This window comes from Mustela nigripes, chromosome 6 (genome assembly GCF_022355385.1).
Source record: "Mustela nigripes isolate SB6536 chromosome 6, MUSNIG.SB6536, whole genome shotgun sequence".
NCBI classification, from domain to species: Eukaryota; Metazoa; Chordata; class Mammalia; order Carnivora; family Mustelidae; genus Mustela; species Mustela nigripes.
In genome coordinates, this window is record NC_081562.1 from 101,102,022 (window position 1) to 101,128,318 (window position 26,297).

A 26,297-nucleotide genomic window follows, 5' to 3' on the forward strand; every position below is an offset into this window, starting at 1 on the left:
TCTCTTGCTTTTGCTGCTGCTACCTGAATGTAAGGATGCTTTCAGGCCCCCGGCCCTAAGAGTTCTCTCTGTATACCTCCCCAGAGTTGGTCCTCAAGATGACCAGTCTTTCTTGGAAGACTGAGTATACCATATATTGCTTGGCCCTCCAGGGGTCAGTTGTCCTGCAGAAGCAGCAGCAGCAAAATTAGGCAGGTGTCTGGAGCAGAAGAAATTTTTTTCATCGATGTTAGGAATCTTGGGCTTATCATAATTCAGAATGGCAGTGAGCCCGTGTGCGTGTGGTGGGTTGGAGGTGACCTTGACCAGTGTGCCTTTGGGGTCTAGTTTTATAACAGCAATCAGGGGCTGCCACAGGGTTCCCCTAGTCAAGCAGTATTTATTTGACAAACCCTTGAGGAGGGTCAGATAAGGTCCTAGTCCTCAAGTTTTCAGTTTAAATGGCTTCCTAATGTAACAATCTCAAAATCGTTTAACAAAATTAACAAAAGTGGCTTTCTTTTCCTTTTCCTTTCCCTGATGAGGACAAGAATGAGCAAGAATCTGATGGCGCCCATGTGTACATATTTACTGAGGTATTTTATGGGGTCTGGGTGATGGTAATCTGCATGGATTGGATCTACAATCTTGTTCAAGGGACAAACGCTTTTGGGAACATAAATGCCATCTTGGTTCTGTAGGTGACAGATTGCCATAAGAATGGCATTCTTATTACCATTAGAATGGTGAGTGGTGTTGTGGCTCTTAGCACAGAGCTGACGATTTTTCCTCACTGGGAGCAGGATGAGCAGAGTGGTTCCATCCCCGGGCTTGGACAGACCCCAAACTGGGAACTTGGGGATGATGCTTGGCCCACATCCCAGCCCACTGAGCCCTGCCCTGGTCTCTGACAATGGCTCAGATACCTTCCAGGAGACCAGGGCAGAGGGTAAGGAGGATCCTTTGGAATATGGGGACTTCTGTGACATATCCAGTTACCCTATTCCTCATGAGGACTGTACCCCAGTCATCTCAGAGAGAGGAATGTCCAACTTTGCAAAAAAAAAAAAAAAAAAAAAAAACAACAAAAGAAACCCACAAAAAAAACAAAGAATGTCCATTTGGTGGAAATCTATCGACCAGTTTCATGGGGGCTTTGTGAGCCAGATCTTGGAATGTGGGTGGGAGTCCCAGGCCAGCCAGAAGATATAAATAGAATCAGCAACCCTCCCCCATCCGTCCTTGCTGGCTGACCAATGAGAAACTAGGCCCTGCCATGGGGTGAATTCTTGAACCCACTATTCTGGACCTGTTCAGGCGCCAGGCTCCTCCATACCTCCTCCAGGGCCAGCCACAGAGCACCCACCCCAGGGCTGGAAAGATCAGGGCTGGGGTGAACAATCTTGCACTCTCTATATTAGCTTCTCCTTCCTTTGTTCACTTCAGTCCTAGGAATGCCCCCTCCCCTCTCCTTGGTCAGCTGTTTGGGAACAAACACAATAGCTAAGCTTTAGGTCTCCTTCCCCTCCTGCCTGCCTGCCTGCCACTGGGGAGATGTGCTGCTTATTCTCTCCCACTCCCTCGCTCCCTCAGACGGGGCTCGGCATCCCCAGGGAAGAGGCCTGGACTTCTTTAATGAGCTGCAAATGTGATTAAGTTGGGCTGCTGTTGGCTCTGCACACCCGCCTAGGCAGGGTGAAGTCATGGGCTGACGGAGCTGGGGCTGGATCTCTCCCGCCAGCTGCTGGCACTGCAGACGAGATGAAGGAAGATAGAGGTAGCTGCTGCCAGGCACTGGAGCCAGGGACATGCTGGGAGCGAGCAAATGAGCTGACCGTCGCTTGTGTCTCTGCCAGAACGGCTCCGCAGAGAGCTGAGGAGGAGCCATTTTCGCACTGTGAGGCTGCTATTGACAATAGGCTAGTGGCACTAGGGGTAGGGCCTCGACTGCCTTTCCCATGTAAACTTGTTCAGTCTTACTTTGCAGTATCCGGCTTCCGTAGGTATTGCTGTCTGTGTCCATGAGGAGTAGGTCCCACTGTGAGTGAGGAGACATCTAAAGTAACAGAGAGGTTTATTTCTCTCTTGGTGTAAAGAAGCCTTGGTGTAAAGAAGCTCAGGTAGGGTGTCCAGGGCCAGCACCGGATGCCTTGGTGTTGGGACCCAGGGTCCTTGGGTCTCGTTTTTCTGTTGTTGTTGGCATGGAGCTTCCACTTCATGGTCCAAGATGGCAGCTTTCACCTCAGGCATCACAGCTGCATTCCGGCAGTGGGGAGAGAAGGGGCTAAGAAAGAAGCACCCTTTCCTTTTGAGGACATTGCCTAGAACGTAGCCCGTTCTGCTTATCCTTCTGCTTATGCCCTACCGGGCAAAGCTTCGTTACGCCTACTCACAGCTGCCGGGGAAGTGAAGAGATGGAATCTTCGTGCCCAGTGGGCACATGCTCAAGGGATGATTGAAAATTGAAGGTGCTGTGACTAAGAAAGAAGGGAGGAAGAGATCCCAGACAACTTTCAGTCTCTTCTCCGCTCTGCCTTCTTTACAGGGGAGGAAACAGGCACAGACTGGCAGGATCATTTCCCACAGATGCACATTTTGGAAGTGATGGGGTTGGGACTGTAGAACAACCACGCTTCTAAAAGTCGAGCTCTGTCTCCCGTGCTCCGCTTGTCTAACCTGGTATGAGGAAACAGGTGGGGAGAGTGGGGGCGTGGAGGAAAACCATGTAACTTGTGGTTTGGTGACAGGTGACAGGCATGTAGGTTGCCATCAGGTTTGAGCCCTGCCGCTACAGGAGTCTGTGAGCTGCGGGTCTGATGATGCCCTGACACTCTTAAGAATGATAGAAGACACAAAAGAGATTTTCTATAGATTATCTGTTGATTATGGGTTTGGATTATCTATTGATATATACTAGATTAGATACTAAAACGGAGACATTTACAGCATACTCCTTTAAAAATAATAAACACATTATATTTAGCATCTTTTTAATAAAAGCCACTATAAATTCCAAGCAGAAAAATGTGTAGAGAGAAGAATGGCATTGTTTCATAGTTTTGTAAATCTCTTTGCTATCTGGCTTAAGAGAAATCAGCTGGATTCCCACGTCAGCGTCAGTAGTCAGTCTGTGGTGCGATTATCTATCGTGGAGCTTCTGGAAAATTCCACTGTGCACTCATGAAAGAGTGAGAGCCCAAAGGCCAGAAAACATCTTAGTGTGATTATTAAAATAGTCTTTCAAGGATCTTGGAAAGTCTTCCAAGGATCTTGGGGATCTCTAGGGGCTTTCTGGACCAAGTCACACTTTGTGAACCGCTGACCTAGTGAATGCTTTACTCTCTCCATGCCACAGTTTCCAAATCTGAAAGTCTGTTTATCTGGCCTTTCTCTGAGGAGTTTTGTGTTCTTAGAAGGTGTTTTAGGCTTATGAAGGGCCTGTTTGTGGGAGTGGGTGCCAAGGTGGTCTCTGAAACCACTTTATTTGTTCGGGGGACATTGGTGATATGTGAGATGGGGAGTCGGAGGGGGAGAGCTGGACAGTAGCCAGGATCAGATCCTAGAATGCCTGGCCTCCTGCCTTTCTAAGGAGCTAGAGCTTTGTCCTTTAAGTTGGGGTGGGACACCATCAGATGTGCTTGTTGAGTAAAGGTTTGGTCACCTCCTACCTACTGACATCTCTCCAGGTTCCAAGAGGATGCTGTGTCAGCTCCATCCTGGACTTATTTCTGTCTCTGGACCTGGCTTGGCCCCTCCATGTGGAGTGGGGAAGGCTGGGAGGCAAAGGTGGCAAGCAAGGTGTGCTGCACTGTGGGGCCCTCAGACTCTGGTCACTCTCATAGGCCACGTTTAGGCCAGAGCCAACCAGAGGAAGACCAGAGAACAAGACAGGGAGACAGATTTTTCCTTTTGTCTCTAGCAATCCTAGCCAGATTTTCAGGTGCACATGGAGAGGCCAGAGGCATTGTTCTCAGAAGGGAGGTGGCTGTTTCTGCAGAAATCCACTCCCATCCTGCAGGCAAATAATCAGAAAACACCCTTCTTGCTACAGCTTTCTGTAAACCATTTAATATCTCAAGGGACCTCCCAGGAAATATGCTGGAGGATGGGTCCCACTTTTCCCCTGAGCAGGGAACAGACAGGTTTGGGCCAGCTGGAGATGGGCCATGCTGGACTCTGCCTGACATCGCTCTTAGTGTGGGAGGGGACACTGGACTCCTGAGTCTCTTCTTTTTTCTGGTTGACGCTGTGCTGTGCTGGTGATGAACCCCAGGCGCCTGGTCCCTGTGGAACTGTCCTATGATACAGGGGCTGCTCTGGGCTGCTGCCTGACAGACCAGGTGATGGCAGCATCACTCGAACAAAAAAAACCCCATTGAGTTGCCTTTTTGGGTTTTTCTCTGGTTCCAAATTTCAGATGAGGAGAAGGGCCAGCAAGAGCCCAAGCCTCTGGCCCTCCCCGGGGCACCCTTGGCCGCCCTTTGAGAGCCCAGGAACGTTTCTCTCTGAGGGGCCCATCTCATGGGCCAGACAGTGTAGCAGAATGGAAAGAACTAGACCCAGGCTCCAGCCTCCTCCCCCTGAGCCTCAGGAGAGTCTTAGACCTGCCTGTGGCAAAGAAGAGAGGGTCCTTCCTCCATCCCCTCGCTCAAAAGAGTCTCCAAGATACTAGTAAAGCGATTGTGTTGTCATGGTGGCCATGCATCCCAGTGTTGCCCAGTCTCCCCAAGATGCAGGGAAAGGGACAAAGATGTCTTCTGTCCTGCTGCTGAGCTGCCCACCATTCTGGAGGACAAGCCTCCTGGCAGGAGGGAGAGGGGAAGGGACCTCTTTGGTGGCCACGGTGATGATACGGAGTCATCATTTTTGCAGTGAAGCCTTTCCCTGCATGATTTCAATCAATCTCCACTACCATCACATCACATAGGAACTGTCATTCTTATCCCCAGTTGATGGAGGAGCAGGGGTCCAGACAATAGTCCAAGGTCACACAGCTAGCAGGTGCAAGAGGCAAAACTCAGATCCAGGGCTGTGAAGTTGTAACAAGTCCAGGGCAAGACTTTTCTGGCTTCGTCTTCTAAGACCTCAGTTTCCCCTGCATAAAATGCCTAGTGTGGCAAACAGCGGGATGCAGGTCATCACCCAGGACCTCAGTGGTCCTGGGACCGACTACAGTGGTCTTCATTCATGGATCGCTAGCTCAGTGCCGGGCACTGCGGTGTCTTCCCACTGCCTGCAAGGCAGCACCTGCTGGGATTATTCCCGCATTACTCCAGCGAGGCAAGAAGACTTGCTTCAGTCCCTGCCTCCAGCAACGGCAGGGCCTGGGCTTTAGCCCTGCAGTAGGTGTGGAGTCTCCATCCTGAAGCAGGTAAGCCCAGAGAGGTGGAGTCATGGAGGGAGCAGCGGCTCTCAGCAATGGCCAGGCTGGCTCATGGTCCTTGCCCTGCAGCCCTGCAGTCCAGCAGTCCCTGTGGCTGTGGCCTTCCTAACAGGTGCAGGGGAACCCACCACACCCACCTGCTTGGGCAGGGACCCTGGGCATCCTTCTGTGTCCTCCCTGCCCCCCTGCCTGCTGTGACCCCAGGAAGCTGTGACACTCTGCCCTGCTTCCTAGTTCTGAGGACAGACTCCATGCAGGCCGGGGAAGGGGCAGGGTCCCAGCTCAGGTGGGCTGTGGGCAGGATGTGGGTTTTCCCAGAACCACAGCTTATCTTTGCTATCGCAGAATTGCTGTTCCTTTGGGCTTTTTTTCCCCACGGCCCTGCCTCCCGGCTCTTGATTTGCACAGGCTTGCTCTGGCCATCCTTCCGTATGGTTTGAGCAGATGGGTTTCCTTCTCGTCAGAACTCTTTTTTACTGTTCCCTGTCCTCACACTGATTTGCTCTGATTTATTCTTCAGGGCACAGCCTTCCATTTAGATGCTCTGGTACTTCTTTCTTTTTGGCAGAAGGGTTTTTTTTTTCTTTTTAAAGTTTTTCTTATTTGTTTATTTTTTTACTTACTTATTTAAAAAGTAGGCCCCATGCCCAGCGTGGGGCACAAACTCATGGCCCTGAGATCAAGAGTTGTGTGCTCTACCGACTGAGCCAGCCAGGCACCCCCTTCGCTGAAGGTTTTAAGTCCTTCCATTACTCTCCAGTTGGAGAGCGTTCTGTGTGTGAAAGGGCGGATGCCCCCCGTGGGGAGGACCTGTGGTGACGTTACTGTACTGTGTCAAGTCCTGGACATATCATGGTTCCAGGTGTCACTAAGAAAGAAAAGTTGAGGAGCAGAGAGAAGGAAGCAGAAAGTAATGCAGTGAGAGGGAGAGAAATCAGAGGGAGGCCTGTTATCTGGGTCAGTGATCATTCACTAATTTTCCTGTAAAAATATACTAAACAGGGCGCCTGGGTGACTCAGTGGGTTAAGCCGCTGCCTTCAGCTCAGGTCATGATCTCAGGGTCCTGGGATCGAGTCCCGCATCGGGCTCTCTGCTCAGCAGGGAGCCTGCTTCCCTCTCTCTCTCTCTCTGCCTGCCTCTCCATCTACTTGTGATTTCTCTCTGTCAAATAAATAAATAAAATCTTTTAAAAAAATATACTAAACAAATGAAAAACTAATTCTTTAATGTGTTCTGTAAATTTTCTTGGCCAGTATTCTGAGGCACAGAAGAGAGTCCTCGTTAGACAGCTAGAATAAGAAGGATTTATTGCAGCAGGTCAGATGGCTTACAGGTTATTAAGATGACTCAATAAAGATCTGTAGGGTGAGATTCCAGAATCCATTCTCAAGTCCAGAAAAAAAAAGCTGCTGCCAATTGAAGTGTAAGATTGATTGGAACAGGCACCTTAACTTCAGAGACTTTATTTTGTCACATAATGGTAACGTTTATTTGGAGCAAATAAACAGGGAATGGCTTCCAAAGCTGTGACTCCAACCTCAGAGATTTTATTTATTTATTTATTTTAAGATTTTATTCATTTATTTGACAGAGATCACAAGTAGGCAGAGAGGCAGGCAGAGAGAGAGAAGGAAGCAAGCTCCATGCCAAGCAGAGAGCCTGATGCGGGGCTCAATCCCAGGACCCTGAGATCATGACCTGAGCCGAAGGCAGAGGCTTAAACCACTGAGCCACCCAGGTGCCCCAAGATTTTATTTATTTATTTATTTGAGAGAGAAAAAGAAAGAGTGGGTGGGGCAGAGTAGAGGGGGAGGGAGAGGGCTCCCTGGGAGCCCATGCAGGGATCGATCTCACCACCTTGAGATCATGACCTGAACCTAAACCAAGAGTCAAATGCTTAACCAACTGAGCCATCCAGGTTCCCCATCAACTTCAGAGATTTTAAACTACACACACACACACACACACACACACACACACAGTGCAGTTGGACTCATTAAAGCAGAATGTAGAGTGTTTATAAAGACAGCACATAGGATTGTCTCTATTACTGTGTTTCGGGAGTAGTGATCAACAATTTCCACCCCGCCCTGTGTTGAAGGTATTAACAAGGTGGTAAAAGCCAGTGTAAAATGCCAGTCTTTGCCTGGCAGAGGGTCTGGCGGACATTTCTGAGAATCCTAGCTTGTTTTTGTTGATGGTAACGGATTCCGTCTGGCGCCAGGAATCACCTGGTGAACATTGGGAAAACCTGTTGCTGAACTCCACCCCTAGTAGAACTCATTTCAATTCCTGAAAGTCCTGGGGCCATCTCCTCCTGTGTGGTCGGGAAGGCCTGGTTGGGGAGAGGAGGAGGAGGAAGCAAGGTCAGTGGGAAGGAGATGCTGCTGGGTGTTCCCGGATGCCCGGCCCTGTGCTCTGCACCTTTCATTCCCCTCTCTCTGCTCTTTGCTTTCTTTCCTAGGACCCCCACCCTCACCCCCAACTTGCCATGACTGTTCAGAGGCCCTGGGCTCTGATGTTCAGGGCTCAGCCTGGGAGGTAACCTCAGTGTCTCCATCTACTTCTGATAGCATGTGTTCAATATCTGCCCTTGCATTGGTAAGACTGTGAGAACAGTTCATCAGCACCTGCTCCGTGCCTGGCGTGAGGCAGCTTCCCCAGGTTTCCTTGTGGGGTGGGCTCTTCATGGAGCCGTATTCAGGAAGACAGACCCAGTGCTCCATAGAGCCGGGGCTGCACGGCTGCTGTCCTCACCGAGTGGCATCTTGTTCCTGCAGGGCCCGTGGGAGCAGTGCCAGCTTCTGAAGAGCGCCTCGGCGTTTGCCCGCTGCCACCCTCTGGTAGACCCTGAGCCTTTCGTGGCCCTATGTGAAAGGACTCTGTGTACCTGTGCACAGGGGCTGAGATGCCCTTGCGAGGTCCTCCTGGAATATGCCCGGGCCTGTGCCCAGCAGGGCATGGTCTTATATGGCTGGACCGACCACAGCACCTGCCGTAAGTCCACCGCCCACCCTCCCAGCTGGGGACAAGTGGTATCCGTCCCTCCTGTCACTAGGGAAGCCCTCCGGCTTGTCACGCTCCTGGGCCACCTGATCACAGAAGGCTGGCCTGCAGGGGGGCGTCCCTTCCCTTAAGGGCTGTGGCTAGGAAGGCCGCCCGGCCCCCTGCCTCCATCCGGGGCCATGCCTCCCTCAGCGCCCTGGACTCCTTTGGGAAATCTATTCCCTGGACTTGGAGAACATTCCCTGCCTCTGACAGGAAACCCAGCTGTCTTGATTTCAGCTCACAGCTCTGCTGCAGGCCTGTCTGCGTTGACGAGGAGCGAGGAGTTGTCCACACTGTCCATAGTGGTCATGATCTCAGAGAGACCGGCAGCCTCTCCATAAGCCCTTCCCTTTTGTGAACCCAGACTCTCTCCTCCCCACCCGGGGCTCCCCTTTCCTTCCACCTCAGGATGCCTGTGGTTCAGATCTCCCAGTCTCACCGGGTCCCTGATCCCTGTCATTGTCACATCCCCAAATTATCATAATTAAATAGGAGCTTCTTTGGTTCCGTTACAAGAAGGCTGCTCTTTCCCCAGACTCTCCACCGCGGACCAAAAGCCATGCATATGGACAGTCCGCTGTAATTACACGGGCCATCCTGGCCGATGGAGCCGGAACAGCAGGCCAAATATTTACAGCACACACATGTTTTTCAGTGTGTGTGTTTTTTCCGCTTATAAATTAGAGCTTTTATCTCTGCTGTGGGGGTGTGAGAAGGTGGCTATTAGCAGCTGGCTTCTTGGCTGTCGGGTGGAGTGGCTGTTATTTGAGGTCTTTGAAGATAGGGTGCGGGGGGGGGGGGGAGGGAGATGCCTCTCGGAGGAGAAGGGGTTCAGAGCCATTGTTCGGTCTTGTGAAGCCCAGGAAGTCACTGGTATGTTCTGGTTCTTCAGTGATTTTGAGCATCAGTCAGCCACAGGGTTGAGAGGCAAAGCAGGGGGGTCGGTCTTTGCCCAGGACGAGCTGGGTCCAGTGGGAAAGGACAGATGCTTGGGTGACAAGGCTCTGAAGACAGTCCTGCAGCGCAGTGGAAAATAAATATGGAGCATGTCACCCATGTGGGGAAAGTGGGCATGAATGGTATTGGGCAGGGGCCTTCGACGGGGACCAGTTTCATGAGGAAGGGGAGCCCTTAGAGGAGGGATGTGATGCAGATGCCACTTACCCCTTGCTTGGCCCACGGAGGACATTTATTTTCAACCTAGAGGACTTTGGGATTACCTTGAGAGGGTTTTAGGTGAAAGGGACAGAACATGGGGTGGGGGGGGGAATGCCAAGCTGTTCACGGAGAAGCAGATGACCAACGGGGAAGGGGTGCTGGTCCCAGGTGACTCTGCTGAGTCTTAGCCTGGCCCTATGAGAGGGAAGACTTCCCTTCAGGGCAGGGGGAGCTGGGCCATTGGGGTGCCACTGGGTGGAGCTGGCCCCTGGGACCCTGAAGACAGAGGGGAGCAGAGGAGAGAGCGCAGGGGCTCTGAGGACAGTGTGGCTGGGAGGTGCCCTCTGGGAGGGAGCTGCTCTGGGAAGACTCCCATGTTTTCCCATTTCAGGACCGGCCTGTCCGGCTGGCATGGAGTACAAGGAGTGTGTGTCCCCTTGCGCCAGAACTTGCCAGAGCCTGCACGTCCAAGAAGTGTGTCAGCAGCCATGCGTGGACGGCTGCAGCTGCCCTGGTAATAAGCTTCTTACTCTACCACAAATCCGAGACCTTGCCGGTGTCCTTGGCTTGGGGAAGCCAGATGAAGGCCACTTGTGTTTGTATCCCGTGGCTGGAATCAGAAGCCTTTTATTTATTTTTTAAAAAAGTCTTTGTACAGAGGGATCAGGATCGAGCCGGGGTTTATTTTTAATTTCTGTTTTCCTGTGGTACTGTATCTGTGGAAGCGCCTGTGTCTCGGAAACAGAAGGACCGTCTGGGCTCTGACAGAGACTTTGTTTGGGGAGCACGTGGCCCGCTCTGAGCGGCACTTTTGTTTCCTCAGTTGAGTGTCAGGGAACGGGTCTGGGCGAGATATTTTAAAATGTCTCCTGGGTTTGCCATGGGAGCTCAGCTGAAAAGAGCTTTGCACTAGAACTTGTTTCTCCGGAGAGGCTGTGCGAGCTTTGGTGAAAAACACTGTTTAATTACTGAGAGTGAGGCCTGTGTGTTTGGACTAACGACTTCCCCGCTGGATGACCTAGAACAAAAACTCTTGCCTCCTTTCTTCATCTGTGCAATGGAAATTAATAAATAAATGACTTCTTCCAGTGCATGACTGTGAAAGTAAGGGTCGTACCAGTTCTCACAGCCTAGACTCATGCTTTCCTCACTGGTGGACCTTGAGCAAAGCTCTTTCCCCCATTTCTTCACTAGTAGAGAAAGATTAATAATCTCCCTCCCCCCAATATCGCCCTATTGGGACAGAGCAACATCACAGAGCAGGTTCTTTGAGATTCCTGAAGAAGCCTAAACTGTGGTCACCCACGGGCATTCTGGAGCTGCGGGATGAGTAATGATGATAAGTTGAGTTTTTGCCTTGATGCCCTTGAACACAGAGGGACAGCTCCTGGATGAAGGCCGCTGCGTGGGGAGCGCTGAATGTTCCTGTGTGCATGCCGGGCAACGGTACCCTCCGGGAACGTCCCTCTCGCAGGACTGCAACACCTGGTATGTGGGGCTGCACCGTAGGGTCTGGGAGAGCAGCCCAAGGGCAGTGGGCATCAGGAAGGGCAGTGGCAAGTGCAATAGGATCTGGCTGGGCAGAGGGAGACGCAGTTGAGATGTGGGGGCAGTTTGAGGAAGGGGGGGACATCAATGAGGAGGAGCAGGGATGGGCCTAGAGGAGGGAGTTGGGGAGGAAAGGCCCCTTCACATGCAAACATAGTCTCTAGTGCTCCCCCCAAGCTCTGCTGTAATGAATGACTCTCTGAAGGAAGACTACCTGACCATCACCACACCACAGGCAGCTCTCTCTTTGAGGACGGTACCCCTCACTTCATCTTCTGGCCTCTTCCCTTTGCTGTCTTTCCCTTCTCGGCTGTCTTCCAGGAGCCCCCATGGGCTGGCCTGCGTGGGTCTGGGTGGCACCCTTTTCAGCAGCCCTCCCATCTTCACTTCTCCCAGCTGTGGGGAAGGGACAGCGCCAGGGGGCGGGGGGGGGGGTGTAGGACTTTCATTGCGCAGTGGCTGGGTGGATTTTCAGGGATCCTGAAATCCCTGAAGATGTGTCTTCAGGGTCCCTGAAGACATGTCGGGTCCCCTCAGTTTTCTTCTCCTCTCTCTTTGTCAGGGTTGCCCCCTCTCAGCCTCATCCCCAAGGTGCTTCCCCCTTTGGCCACAGCCCTGCGCCATTCACGTTCAGCCTCATAGAGACCCCCTTAGCACTCGCTCCCCCTTCTCCCAGATCCCTCCCTTTGGGGGCTGTGGCATCTGTTCCTGGGCCCTCTTGTTTTAGTGCTTTTTTTTTTTAATTAAAAAAAATTTTTTTTAAAGATTTTATTTATTTATTTGACAGGCAGAGATCACAAGTAGGCAGAGAGAGGAGGAAGCAGGCTCCCCACTGAGCAGAGTCTGATGCGGGGCTCGATCCCAGGACCCTGGGATCATGACCTGAGCCGAAGGCAGAGGCTTCAACCCACTGAGCCACCCAGGCGCCCCTGTGTTTTAGGGCTTTTTAGTGTTTTTTAGTTTAGTGCTTTTTAGTGTTTTTTAGGCCCTCGTGCTTTAGGTCTGTTCTTGTGCCCTCGTGTTTGCACAACTAGCCACACCCTGTGCTTCTCTCCCCAACAGCATTTGCCGAAACAGCCTGTGGATTTGCAGCAATGAAGAATGCCCAGGTAGGAGCCCTTCCGCTCATCCCCCCTTCTCCCGATGGAATGGTGTGTCGTCCTTGCTATATAGGGAGGGCCTTGTCTCAAGGCAGGGGTAAGGAGGCCTCTGTGCCAGCTGGATACAACCCTCTGACCACAGCTCCGTTTTGGGATCCCAGCTGTGCTGACCCACTCCTGGGCCTGGCAGAGGCACACCCAGCATAGCTGAAAGGTGAGAATGCACCTGGGCTAAGGTTTTATTGTCCTTTTCTTCTCACCTGTTTGCTCAGGGGATTATGGTTCAATGAACTGTAAGAACTGTAGCATCACAGTCTAAACAAAGATGATGCAAATTCTTTGGAAATTGAGAGGAAAAAGGGCCTGGTAATTCTTTATTAAGTGAGAAGTGAGAAGTTTCTGGAATGCCTGATAGGAAGGCCTTAGAATGGCATCCTGTAAAATGTCTTTAGGAAAAGTTGCTTTATAATAATCTCTGCCCTTTATTGGGTCTTCTGCTTGTCCCCAGCTCTATTCTATTTGTTGCAAAGTTTGCCCATTTGAGGCTCCCTTCTGCCTCACCCCCCCATAACCCTGGCTCTTCTCCTGATAATTTTCCCTCTTGTGGTCACTCACATGGTGTTTGCTGTGGGTTAGGCTCTGTGCTAAGCACTTTACATGCCAGCCTGTGGGGCAGGTACAGTTATTCTAGGTCAGAGAAGGAGGCAGAGCTGGAGAGATTACATAACTTACTCAAGTCACACAGCTGCTAAGAGACAATGACAGGACTCAAACTCACAGCTCCCTGATTGCTGCTTTGCCCTTCCGTTTACTCTCCTTCCTGGTCCTCCATCTGCTCCTTTGCAGGAAGGTCTTTGCCATCCTTCACCAGCTCAGGAGAGGGCCCACGTTTAGTTAAAGACCAGCTCAGCCTCAGCTTGTATGCTGGGTACTACTTTTTGGGTTCCCTTGGTCTGTAGAGCACAATAAAAAGCTACAAGGCAAATAGCCTGATAACAGGCTCCCCTCCTTTTGGCTCAAAGAGGCCACATTGGCTTTGGTGGGCTGACAGGGCCTGAACTTGGATATTGGGGTCATATTTGGGGCCTGTTGGCTGGATGGTCATTTAGGATCTAACTCAATGCCCACCACCCTGGGAAAATTCTGGAACTAGATGGAAAGTGGGCACTAGAGCTAGGTCAGTTAGTCTGGCTTAGGGATAGCCAACCAGCAAGTTTATCTTCTGTGCAATTTTTAAAGGAAGCATGAAGAACAAAAGATTGTTCTTGCAAGGGATATCAATGTTCTGATTTAACATCATCATACCTTGTGAAAGACCTAAGGAGCCCTTTGAAAGACAAGAAGTTGCTGTAAATGCCTTGCAAAAACACTGTTAATATCTAAATAATCATTATTATTGTGAACCACAATGGACTGAATTAGGAATTCGTTTTTTGTCTTTTGTTAGATTAATGGATTTGGAATTCTTTTTTTTTTTTTTTAAGATTTATATATTTATTTGAGAGAGAAAGAGAAAGAGCACAGGGAAGGGCAGAGAGAGGGGGAGACAGAGAATCTCAAGCAGACTCCCCATCAAACACAGAGCCCTATGGGGGGCTCTATTGCACAACCCATGAGATCATGACCAGAGCCAAAATCATGAGTCCATTGCTCAACAAACTAAGGCACCCAGGCATCCCCAGATTAGGAATTCTTAATAATGACTTTCTGTAGGGAGCATCTTTCACTCAGCCAACTGTCCATCTGTCCATCCATCCATCTATCCAACCGTCCATCCATCCATCCAACTAACCATCCATCCATCCATCCATCCATCCATCCATCCAACAACGATTTGAACACTCACTGTGCACATGTTGGAATGCTTGGTCTGGGGAAGACTACAACCCCTGGTCTTCAGTTCAAAATTTAGAAGATAGCTTTGCTGAGGATGTAAGAAATTTTCTTGATTCCTTGATGGGAGGATAATCAGTTCCAACTCTGCAGTCTACAGAGTGGACTATCTGTATTTTGCCCACACAATCACTAAACTCATACTCAGCTCTGACCCTCTTTTTCAAGTTCTGGAGTTTAGCTGGTCATCTTCCATCTCCTGTTGTCTAGTTGTCTCCCATCTCCAAATGCTTGACTCCATTTCTACCTGTAGCACACAGGCATACTTCCATTATTTGCCATGATGCAGCTGGCAGTGGGGCTGTCTTGTGCCCCCAGTGTGACAATTGCTGGTAAAGCTTCCAATGGGAAGGTTCTGCAAGGGGATATGCTTGACTCTGCTAGCACAGCAAAGAACAGGCTATGACTTCTCCACAGTCCCTGGAAGAGCTGACATTGCGAGAATCTTAGAAGTAGGGAGCTGGGTTTTGATTCTCCGGGATAAGATGAGAGTGTACTAATTGTCTATTGTGTAACAAATTACCCCCAAACTCAGCAAACAAACTTTTTTTGTTTTAATCTTAGAGCTTCTGTATTTCAGGAATCTGGGTGTGGCTGAGTCTGGCTCACTATTTCTCATAAAGTTGCAGTCCAGTTGCTGACTTGGGCTGTGGTCTTACCTGAAGGCTCCTTTAGGACTTTGATAGCTGACTTCTTCTAGGGTGAGTGACCTCAGAGAGAGTCAGGGAGAACAGCCAAAATAGAAGCCCTGGTCTTTTAAAAACCCAATTTCCAAAGTGATATCCTTCACTTCTGCTGTATTACATTTACTAGAAACAAGTCAACATGTCTAGTCTACACTCAAGGTGAGGGGATCACACAAAGACGTGAATACAGGAGGTGGGACCATGGAGGGAGCATCTTAGAGGCTGCCTGGCACAGGGAGTATTGTGTATGGGGAGTGGGAGGGAGAAGAAATTGCCCAGGAGAACATCAGTCTGTATGGGGAGGGTTGGAGCTTCAGAGCTCCTCTAGGCCTTCATTGCTCACTGAGGCTCTCTGTTCTTATTAGGAATTAGGGCAGCAGCAGGCAAAACTGTGGTTTTCTCAGACTTCCTTTTCTGTAACCCCAACCCTCTCTTCCCTCTCCTCCTCTTCCTTTCCTCTGCAACACATGCTGCCCAGGAAAGTCCTGCTAATTTGGTTCCCATTGAACCATAAATGTTTGATCGGGGGTCCATGAGGAAGGAGCATGCCTATGAACAGGGACTATTCTTCTAATAAAAGCTCTAGAATTTCAAACTCCTGATGGAAGAATGTAGAAGGTTCTCTTCTGAAGCTGGGAAGGAGTGAGTGGAGGGTTCCTCACTTGCCCAACTTATGCCCATTGACAGGTTATCTTAGCAGGGGGCCAAGCCAAGGGCCTGGGCAGTGGGGTGGACTCGGGCAGCCTGGCCAGAATTCCAGTCCCCCCACTTCCCAGCGGGGTGACTCAGCCTCAGTGTCCTCATCTGTGACACGGGGATGGTAACAGCAGCGTCATCCCACAGAAGCTGTTACTTGGCAGACAGCAAGCACTCAATGTTAGCCGTAAGCATTCCCAGTAGCCCCGGCTGCCTCATTAAGCGGGATGGGAGGACTGAGACATACAGGCACACGCCCAAAGGGGTCTGGCCTGTGCAGGGGTGGTTGGAGGCAGGGTGTAGCTGGGGCCTGCAGGGCAAGAAGGTCAGAGAGAACCCAGCCCTGCCTTGGACTTGGCTGCAGGGCAGGGGAGGGCCTTGGTGTAAGTTGTTCCTTGTTTGGCTCTGTATAATTTCTGATGCCTTCTAACCCAGCCCTATAATTCAACGTTAGGATTCAAGCTGTCTGTTCGGAAGCCTCTGGGAAGACAAACTTCCTCGTAGGCTAACACAGAAGGTGATCAGGACCAATGCCTGTCCAATGGGAGTGTGCATTCCTAGGCACCTGGGCTCGCCTGGGGGAGTGCCCAAGTTCATGGAAACACTGATGAGGCCTGCCCCAGCCAATACTGGGGCTTCTGGAGTCCCAGCAGGCCTCCTTCAGGACAGGCCAGTGTACTACCTTTAGAAGCCAGGGCTCTCCAAGAAATAAATAAATCTTAAAAAAAAAAAAAAAAAAAAAAAAAAAGGAGCGGCGAGGCGTGCCTGGGTGGCTCAGATGGTTGTGCATCTGATTCTTGGTTTTGCTCTCAGGGTTGTAAGATGGAGCCCACATCGGGGTCTGCGCTCAGTGGGGAATCTGCTTGAGATAACTCTCTTCTCTCCACTGCCCCTCTCCCCACTCTCTCTTTCAGATAAATATAAATAAATAAATAGGAAGAAGCCAGGGCTCGTCTCCACTCAGTCTCCGTATCTGGAACTCAGTGGTACCTCAGCCCCTTGGCACGGGGCCCACGTGTGCCCAGGCTCAGGGTGACCCAGGCTTGGCCTTCACCAAGTCGGGCCTATGAGAAACCGCAGGAGCCAGACCGTGGGGGAGTGCTGGGTGCTGTGGCGTGTTCTGGGCCCTGAAGCCAGGCACAAGGCCCACAAGCAAATCCCTGTCTGAGGACCTTGGGCCTTGGGTGAGTTTTTCTCTGCGCTTCGCTTTCCTCAGCTGCAAACTGGGGCTGGTGACAGCCGCCTCATGGAAGGAGTGCGTGAGACGCACCCACGGAGCGCTTGGAGTGTACCTTGTGCATCTGGGGGACAGGTCATGTTATTGTCTGTCTAGAGGCAGGCTTTGGGGGAAACTTCCACTGGGGGAGTCTGTGTTGCTTTGCGAAAGGCTGGCATTTCTGAAGGCCGTGTGGCAAAGAATAGAAGCAGACCAGCTGAGCGGAGAAGCCCCAGGGAGGTCTCAGGTACTGCAGATAGAAGGGTTTCTTTTAGATAAGATCTTGTGTTCCCACTGGGGGAGAGGGTTCTTTCCAATTTTTTCATGAGGGAAGATCTTTTTTTTAAAAAGATTTTATTTACTTATTTGACAGCAAGAGTGACAGAGCACAAGCAGGCAGAGAGGCAGGCAGAGGGAGAAGCAGACTCTCCACTGAGCAGGAGCCCGATGCAGGGCTCGATCCCAGGACCCCGGGATCATGACCTGAGCTGAAGGCAGACGCTTAACCCACTGAACCACCCAGGTGCCCCAGTGAGGGAAGATCTTTATTCACAGAGCAGATCTGCATTAATTCCCGGCCATTCTACTTTGAGGCTCTTTTAAAGAATCACCTGTTCCTCACCAGACTGTCATTGCCTGCCTTCTCCGTACATAGGCTGTGCGGGGTGGGGGTGTGAGGGGGCAGCTGTTGATCGGGGGCTGCCCTTTGTGGCTTGACCAGCTAGCTGACTGGGAATGTCCTGGCCATCCTGCTCCAGGCAGAGGATGGGTGAGAGACGGGTTCCAGCTCCCAGGGCCATCCACGAGCCCAGCTTCCCCACCCGTGTTGTTGGGTTTCCTGCACTCACAGCTCCGTCCCTCAGTGGTACCAAGGCGATAAGCTAAATGTCATATTTAGATTTCGATTCCTGAGGAACTTCAGAGCACAAGTCAGTGGAGGTCGGAGCAGGAAATCAGATCGGGCGATTAGATTCAAGCTCTGGAAGTTCTGCTGTTGAAAGTGCATTTTTCTTCTTGACCTCTCTTTTCCTAGGTCTCATTGGAGATAATGCAGGCCCACTTTCATACTCAGATAAGAGCCCTCCTGAGAAAACAGAGAAAGGTCAGGGGAAGAATTCCCACCCATTTTATTGCCATGGGGTCAAGATGTTTGACACCAAGGTCCATATCACTCTGCAGGATCCTGGTGGATTCTGAGAAACAGCCCTTGCAGAAAGGCTTTCCTGTGACACCAGCCGATTTGGAATTTCAGCACATTTACAATGGGCTGGGATGACCTTTGGCCCGACCTTTACAGCCTGCCATGAACAGTGATCCCTCACTCTTGTGTTCTTTGGGGCCAATGTCATGGGAGGAGGACCTGACCTGTGCTATTTACAGCACTTCTGGCATGAAATGTGTGTGGTTTTTCCCCAAGCCAATCAATTCTTTTACTTTCTGGATGCCAGCTGGTTGTCCTACGATTCAGTCCTGACACTAATGACTGGAATCAGTGCAGACCCTGCAGGTTAGGGGCTCTGTCCCACAGAATGCCCCACTTCAGGTGCTGAGCCCAACTACTGGGCTCTCAGGGTACCCACTTCTGTTGGATTGGTTACAAGTTGGGAGTTCCCACAACGCCTTCCTCATGTCCAATAATTTGCTAGAATGGGTCCCCAGACTCAGGCACTTCATTTACTATTACTGGCTTATTATAAAGGATACAAATCACCAACCAGGTGAAGAGGTGCACGGGGCAAAGCCTAGAAGGATGGTGAGCATGGGAGCTCCCGTCCCCGTGGAACTGGGGTTGGTCACCTCCTGCGCGTGGATACATTCACTGACCCAGAAGCTTTCCAGATCCTCTTGTTGAGGGATTTTAAGGGAGATTTTATTATGCACACGTGATCCATCAGTAATCCCCAGCCTCTCTCCGGTTCCTGGAGGCTGGAAGGTGGGACTGAAAGTTCCGACTCTTGCATTTCGCCTGGGTCTTTCTGGTGACCCGCTCCCATCCTGAAGCTGTCTAGGGGCCCACCAAGAGTGGTTTCAGTAGAACAACAGCTGCTCCTAGGATGTCCCAAGGGCTTTAGGAGCTCTGTGTCAGGAAGCAGGGATAAAGACCAAATGTATATTTGGTCTTTATCTGGGGCTTCCCTGATTTTTAATTTCTTCTGGGCTGAGTGTGCCTTCCTGGGAGGGGTCAGCCGCCCTGGAGACCAGTCAGAGGACACTCACAGTGACCTGAGGCTACTCTCCCCTACCCCTGCCTTCCCCTGTCCTGACCAAAGGCAGGACAACACCCAGATCCAAAATTGTGCCCCCCATGCCTTTCAGTGCAGACGTGGGCCTGAGGCAGCAGGTGGTGGGGACCTGCTGAGCATGTATTCGCCTGGTGGACAGCTCCAATGGCCCCAACTGTGCGACAGACCCCAAGAGCAGCCCCTGGGGGTGGGCTAAAGTGAGACTGACTCTAAGACCATCTTAGGGGGAACTTTAGGTTTCGGCGGGATTAGTGCTCTGGAGAATAGGTGTCTGCAGTTTGGAGGTCAAGGGTGACTGGGTGGGAAGGAGGGCCCCCTACTTTATGGGATGGCCATGGTGGGTGTCTGTATTTCTCTAAAGAGTAGAAGGCACAAATGAGAGAGGAAATACATAGAAGGAGATTGGGGAGGGATCCAGATGCCCACTTCAGCTTCAAGGGGTCCATTGTGGATCCTGGGGACGGGATTGCCCCGAGCTGGGTTGGGGCGTGTAGGGGATCACTGGAGACTTTGGCAGAGGGCCCCCCCACCCTGCCGCCCCTGCGCGGACACTCTGCGGGATGTGTGACCTCTGGTCTGAGGTGTCTTGGGCCAGCCGCATGGCGGGGCTGCGGTCTGGGGGAGGACGGAGTGGGGCTCAGGTGGAGGGTGAGCTGAGGGCTCTGTGTGGCAGGGTGACCAAGGGGGGTCCTTATCCCCACCCACAGATGTGTCAGCCTGAGCTAGGGAGCTGGCTGGGGCAGTGGTGAGATCATGGGAAGATGGCCTCCCAGCCCCCCATTGGCCCCAACTGAAGTCACAACATGGACTTGTCCATGAGGAGGCCTTAGAGCCGCCCCTCGGCAGAGGGGCAAGGATGGTGCTCAGACCGCTGCCCTGCTGAGCCTGGAGAATGCCCGCCTCACCCCTCCTCTGCCTGGGCTGACCTTTCTGCCTGCTTGACTCAGGGGACTCTCCAGGGTGGGGCCGTGCCCCGGAGCCCCCCACAAGACCAGTACCGAGAAAGGCTCGTCCTGGGACCAAGAGGAGCCTGACCGCCGCAGAGCCAGACCCTGTGGGGTGGCTGTGGGGAAGGACGGTGAGCCACAGTGAACCAAGAGCTCAAGCCACGGGCTCCAGGCCGAGCTTCGCTGCAGACAACATATGGCTCTGTCACTGCCCTTGGTTGTCCCTTCCAGAAAGTGAACCATTGACCTGAAGATCCAGCACTGACCTCTCACTGTTTGAGGACTGGGACCTGAGTTCGAGTCCTCCCGTAGAACTCATTTTCAGGCCGATGTGGGGAGAGAATGTCTGTGGAGTTCCACGAGAGGGGCCCGGTTTGCTCATGTGGGCCTCCTTTGTCCCCCTCCCCCACCCCCACCAGGGGTCTCCTGTTCTCACCTCCTCCCTCTGTGTCCCTCCAGGGGAGTGTCTCGTCACAGGACAATCCCACTTCAAGAGCTTTGACAACAGGTACTTCACCTTCAGTGGGGTCTGCCAGTACCTACTGGCCCAGGACTGCCTGGACCACACCTTCTCTGTTGTCATTGAGACTGTGCAGGTGAGCTGGCCTGTGGCCCTGCAGGAGGCAGTGATGGAAGGGGAGGGGCAAGGGGGTTCCGTCTCTGAGTGGCTGTGGTACACGCTATCCCTCTTTTCTCCAGGAATTGGAGCAAGGAGGGCAAATCTAGAGGGCACATGGCTCCTGCTGAGGACCGACGTCCCAGATTTGCTTTGGAACCATAGGCCCAAGTAACAGGAAGATAGGCAGAGGCTAGGAGGATGGGAAAGGGTGTGGGGAGCTGCAGGGGTTGGGCAGCAGTGAGCACTGGGCTCAGGGCCTTGTCCCACCACACCGCCAGGGGACCTACTCACAGAGCCCATTCTGTGACAGTAGAATTGTCTCTCAGAAGGCCAGAGATTGCCTGGGGTTGCGCTCTTTCCCTGAGTAAATGGGTCCCAGGCTGGGGTGCCGGACAGGAGGTTTGTGGTGACATCACTCTGTGTGGCTCTCTTGGCAGTGTGCCGATGACCCCGATGCTGTCTGCACCCGCTCAGTCACTGTTCGCCTGCCCCAATGGCACAACAGCCTTGTGAAGCTGAAACACGGGGGAGGCGTGTCCGTGGATGGCCAGGATGTCCAGATCCCTCTTCTGCAAGGTGTGTTCTGTCCTCCTCCACCAGGCTGGGGGCTGGTCCGCTCACTCCTCAGTCATGCTTCCTGTCCACCTGTGTACAGTCAGGAGAGCTATCAGTGGAGGGGTGGGTATCCTCAGCAGGCATCCTTGCAAGCAAAGAAGTCTTCCTGGAGGGGGAGGATGAGTTGAGGAAGCTGTCATTAGCAGTGTGTGTCTCCCTCTCACATCCCTTCTTGCAGGGTAAAAGGTATGTCTCGTCTTCAGGGAGAAGTGCTGTATGCAGCTCTGCACACTCATGGCGCAGCCTAGAAGCGGATGCAAGGGCAGAAGCGCCTGGGGGAATGCTGGGGGGTGTGGATGTGTGGTGTCAGGGATTTAATAGGAGGCAGAGCTGCCTCAGCAGAGGATGCTGGAGCCTCTGCCTCCCTCTTGTGGCAGTGGAGTGAATGGCAGGCTGCCGCTGGGATACTGGGGCATCTTTCTCTGGAATCCATTTGTACCAGGTTTATCCTGCTTATCTTACCTCCTGAGAGCCCCTTCAACCTCATGGACATCTCCATCTGTCCCCAACTCCTTGATGTCATTGTTACAGTCCTTTGTGAGACACTCCGTCTCTCCCTACGATACATCCGCCTCTCACCACCCAGCCCTCTCCCCATTTCGGCTGAAGGGCTAAACCTTGTCCCTGCTCTGTTCCAGGTGACCTCCGTATCCAGCACACCGTGATGGCCTCCGTGCACCTCAGCTATGGGGAGGACCTGCAGATGGACTGGGACGGCCGGGGGAAGCTGCTGGTGATGGTAGGTGCCCTCCCGGACTCGGCCGCCTTGCAGCGGGGACCTTACAAAGTGCCTCTTGTGCTCTGGGAGAGTGGCTTTCTGTGGTGGGAGAAGAATTCCTCTCTCCCCAGGCCCTCCGCCCCCAGAGGGAGGAACAGGCCTCTCTTGTTTATGAGAGACTGGTGTTAGTTGTTTGGACGCCCCTTGTTTGCCCTGGGGGTTCTCACTTCTGGGGCTCTGGCTCCCCAGGGGCCCCAAGACTGGGTGGGCTCCCGAGGGCCTAAGAGATAGCATTTTGGAGCACAGCTTCCTGGCTGTGACAAATGGGAGCTGGGGGCATCTCCCTGCGGAGGTACCCACAGTGAGCAGAAAGGAAAGAGCCAGTCTGGAAGTGGCCACTGATACCCTATGTTGTGCTCCCTTGGGGTGCAGACCATCCTGGCCCTGAAGGGTTGCACTGGGAACCGCCAGCTCTCTCACCCCTTCCCTGGGCCTTTGCAATCTGGGGGCGCTACTCCCGGTCTCTGTGGTCCCAGAGGCACATTTGGGTAGCAATCCATATATATCACAGGGCTTCCTTATACATTGTTTCCTCCGGAAATTTCCTGAAGCAGTGGGGCAGTATGGTTTTCACTGCTATTTTTATGAATGAAGTGACTCAGACTCAGGTGAGTGGGGAGAGGTGCCCAGCACCGCACATGAGGCTGGGGCAGAGCTGATCAGCGCTCAGGACAGTGTCCTTCCTGCTGGACTGGTGCTTTCATTGTTTGGTCATCACATGCCTTTGTACTCTTACAAATTACTGAAGATCCCAATATCTTTTGCGAAGGATGTAGCTGTCAATGTTTACCACACTAGAAATTAAATCAGAGGCTTAAAATATGTATTTATGAATTCACTTAAAAATTACAATAATCATATATGGCACACCTGAAACCAATATCATAATGTATGTTAATGACACTTCAATTTAAAAAAACCCAAACAAAAAATAACAATAATAAAACCACTCCATGTTAATATAAACAATATATTTTTAAAAAAATAATCATGTTTTCCAAAACAAAAATAAGTTGTGAGAAGAATACCATTGTTTTACATTTCTGCCAGTTTCTTTAATGGATGGCTTAATAGAAGACAGCTGGAGTCATAAATATACTTCTGCATTCAATCTTTTGCAACATTGTGTGTCATGTAGCCTCTGGAAAATTCCACTGCACACTTGTAAGAGAATGAGAGGGAAAAAGCCAGATAATGTCTTTGGATGATTAGGAAAATAGTTTTGGCCTCATGGATACCTCGCAAGTCCTCGGGGATCCCTCACCCCCAACTCCAACAGATCCCTAAGGCCACACTTGGAGAACTGCTGCCCTAGATCATTCCTTGGATCCCTGGAGAGTCCTTTCTGATGCACAGGGGTCCTGTGGGGCACAGGGCCCTTGGTATAATAATCCTGGCAGGGGCATTAGGGCATTCCTGATGAGATCTTGGTTTCCTCTGTCCTCATGATATCATATTCTTTCCCTTATCTTAGAGTCCTGGAGAACTTTCCATCTTAGTGACTTTCTTTTCTTTTCTAAAAAAAATAAACCTTATGACCGCAGATCATAGAGCAGGAAGATCTTGGAGAACATCTTGTCAGCTGCTCATTTGCAATTAGAAATAAAATCCTTTTCTGGAACCAGAAAGAACTCACCCTGGGTCTTGTGGTCATTTGGTGACAGAGCAAGGACCAGAGAACTCAGGTCTCCTGACCCCCTCACCTCCTGTACCCTGGTCTTCAGGGAGGGTGCTCCCCTACCCTGCCAATGGCCATGCCACCTTCTCCACAACCTCCCACTTCCTGGAAAAGGTGCTCTTGATCTGAGGGCTGAGCCTACCCTTGAGTCAAGCCAAAGGGACTGAGGGAATGGATGACACTATTGTCTTAGTGGGGGGTGGTGGGACAGGAGGCGTGGGGTGACCAGAGGGACTTTGGGGGGCACAAGGGTACTGAGTCTGGGGATGAAGCGGGAGGGGAGGGTGCTGAGGCATGGGTGGTGGGGTGGTGGAGTGAAGATACCACCGATTTAGCTGCTCAGCTGGGGCCTGGCCTTGACTGCTAGCATGATGTTTCAGCCTGTGTCCTAGGGAGAGCCTCATTCATTCATGAACTCAGCCATTTGTTCAATCATTGACTCAACACAGCACCTTGTGAATGTGCAAAGTCACATTCAAGAGGCCGAGGTTGCAACAGTGAGACAAAACAGACAAGAAACCCTGTCCTGCTTCATTTATGTTTCCCTTAGGGGAGCCAGACAGGAAACCAAACCAAGCAGTAAATTATATAATATATTAGAAGGTGATAAATCCGGAGGAGATCAATAAAGCAGCAAGAAGGACAGGAAGTATCAGGGTCAGAGGATTTACATTTTGAATAGGGAGGGCAGGGCAGGTCTCCATGCCTAGAGTGGCAATACTTTTGTAAAGCAAACAAGGAAACATCACTCTATTCTCTTTCTTTTAATGCTATTTCCTTGGGTACGTTTTATATGGGTCTGGAACCTTCCACTAGATTGTTCATCCTGCATTCTGTGAAGCCGTAGCTAGAAGCTGGAAGGGGCTTCTAGAGATGACCATACGGGGCTCAGTCCTACCGTGTGATGGTTTCAACCCAGGAAGGCTGTCTGGCCATGTTAATTACATGCAACGCAGGAGTCCGGAATCTGGGGTCCCGGCCCTGGCTCTGTCTTTGGATCAGGGCCCTCTTACTAGAAACTGGTGGAAGCCCCCCCCCCCCCGCCCCCTGTAAAGTGTGAAAGGCAGTTTTGACTCTCCAAGTTGTCCGTGAGTGTGCACTTTGGGTTCAGAAGGATGGAGAACAAACCGTTTGCTGCTGGCCTAGAGCTCTGCCCCCAGAACCATCCTGGTCACCCGCAGTAGACTGCCCCAGAGTCCTCGCTGACCCTAGCTTCTCTGATCACAGCCCCTGGAGTCCTCCTGGGCTCATGGTCTTTTCTCTCCAAGGACACCCCGTGGCTGAGTCGAATCCAGACGGGCAAGTGTTGTTCTTTGTCACCCAATGTGAGCTCTGAGACTACTTGGACCACAGGGCCCTGCTTCCCCGACATGTGTGCCTGATATAAGTGTTCCGTAAAGGGCTCTTTGCACTGGGTTCTTCTGGGTGGCAGGGCTCGGTGGCAGGGGCATCTCCTCCGATAGGCACAGAGCATGCTGGATGCGGACCTGACCCAGCTATTTGTCCTAGCTCTGCCACCACCTCTGTGACCTTAGGCCAATCACTTTGGCTCTCCTGTACTGTCTCTCCATCCTTAAATGGCTAGATGACCTCTGGAGTCCCTTCTAGCCCGGCTGCTCTCTGACTCTGATGATTTAAGAGTGGGATGTTGCTGGTGGTAAGCTTACACCCCATTTGGCTTCCCCCCACCCCCACCTCTACAGCCTCAGGCTTCCGCTGCAGTTTATTAAAATCGTATTTATTTTTCACCCGGGGAGCGTTTTTTGATGAAAACCATCTCATTAGCCGATGGGAAGCTGTGGCTGCTTTGGCAGCCGCGGCTCCAAAGGGGTATGCGTCTCCCCACAGCTGTCGCCAGTCTACGCCGGGAAGACGTGCGGCCTGTGTGGGAATTACAACGGCAACAGGGGTGACGACTTCGTGACGCCCGCAGGCCTGGCGGAGCCCCTGGTGGAAGACTTCGGGAACGCCTGGAAACTGCACGGGGACTGCGAAGACCTGCAGAAGCAGCACAGTGATCCCTGCAGCCTCAACCCGCGCCTGAGTATGCAAGCCCCCGTGGGGTGCACGGGGGCGGGGGGACCTTGCAGAGCCCTGAGGTCGCCTGGCTTCCAGTGCCTTCCATGGCACGGTGCACCCACTTTAGGGTACAGGGGCACTTGGCTTTCACCATCAGCATTTGATGATCTCCATCTGGATTGTTTATTCTTCAAAGTCCCTTGACTGCGCAACCCCTCACCACCCCCACCTCCCACGCCATGAGCCTAACCCTGGGAAAGAAGAGAACAGTCCATGTTTCTGTCCCTGGACCTTCTCTCAGTCTGTTGACGCAGCAGCCACACCGATCCAGAATTAAATTATCGGAAGATTAATGCTCTGGGGTGGCCATTTGCAGATTTATCTGTGGCAACATTTCAGGCCTGCATTAATTTCCCCCTCTTACCCTGCCCATCCTGGAACTTTCTCCCTTCTGTCAGTGGGCGTGTGCTCTGGAAATGCAGTTTGTTATGTATTTAGGCCAAATATAATTAGGAGAGTTTATTGGCTGCAGAAGAAAAATCACAGTGATTTCCAGAGGGATGTGAGGTTGTTTTGTGGGGAGAGCTGCCAAGGGAGGAGCTGGTGGGGGGATTTCAGAGCCTGACGGGTCCTGGCTCTCTGGGGGCTGGGCGCCGAGGGAGGTGGGGCCTCGGCCAAACCTGCGCTGCT

The 26,297-nt window shown here is 51.8% G+C and overlaps 1 protein-coding gene across 1 annotated transcript in view; it reads left to right on the forward strand.

Annotated features, from left to right (window-relative positions):
• VWF (von Willebrand factor) overlaps nucleotides 1–26,297 on the forward strand; it is a 133,899-nt gene that overhangs the window by 25,699 nt on the left and 81,903 nt on the right. The window contains exons 7-14 of the mRNA XM_059403765.1: nucleotides 8,144–8,360; nucleotides 9,961–10,083; nucleotides 10,946–11,057; nucleotides 12,180–12,226; nucleotides 20,358–20,494; nucleotides 20,955–21,093; nucleotides 21,771–21,871; nucleotides 25,437–25,632. Coding sequence (XP_059259748.1) covers nucleotides 8,144–8,360; nucleotides 9,961–10,083; nucleotides 10,946–11,057; nucleotides 12,180–12,226; nucleotides 20,358–20,494; nucleotides 20,955–21,093; nucleotides 21,771–21,871; nucleotides 25,437–25,632 — 1,072 coding nt within the window. The remainder of the gene's footprint in view (nucleotides 1–8,143; nucleotides 8,361–9,960; nucleotides 10,084–10,945; nucleotides 11,058–12,179; nucleotides 12,227–20,357; nucleotides 20,495–20,954; nucleotides 21,094–21,770; nucleotides 21,872–25,436; nucleotides 25,633–26,297) is intronic.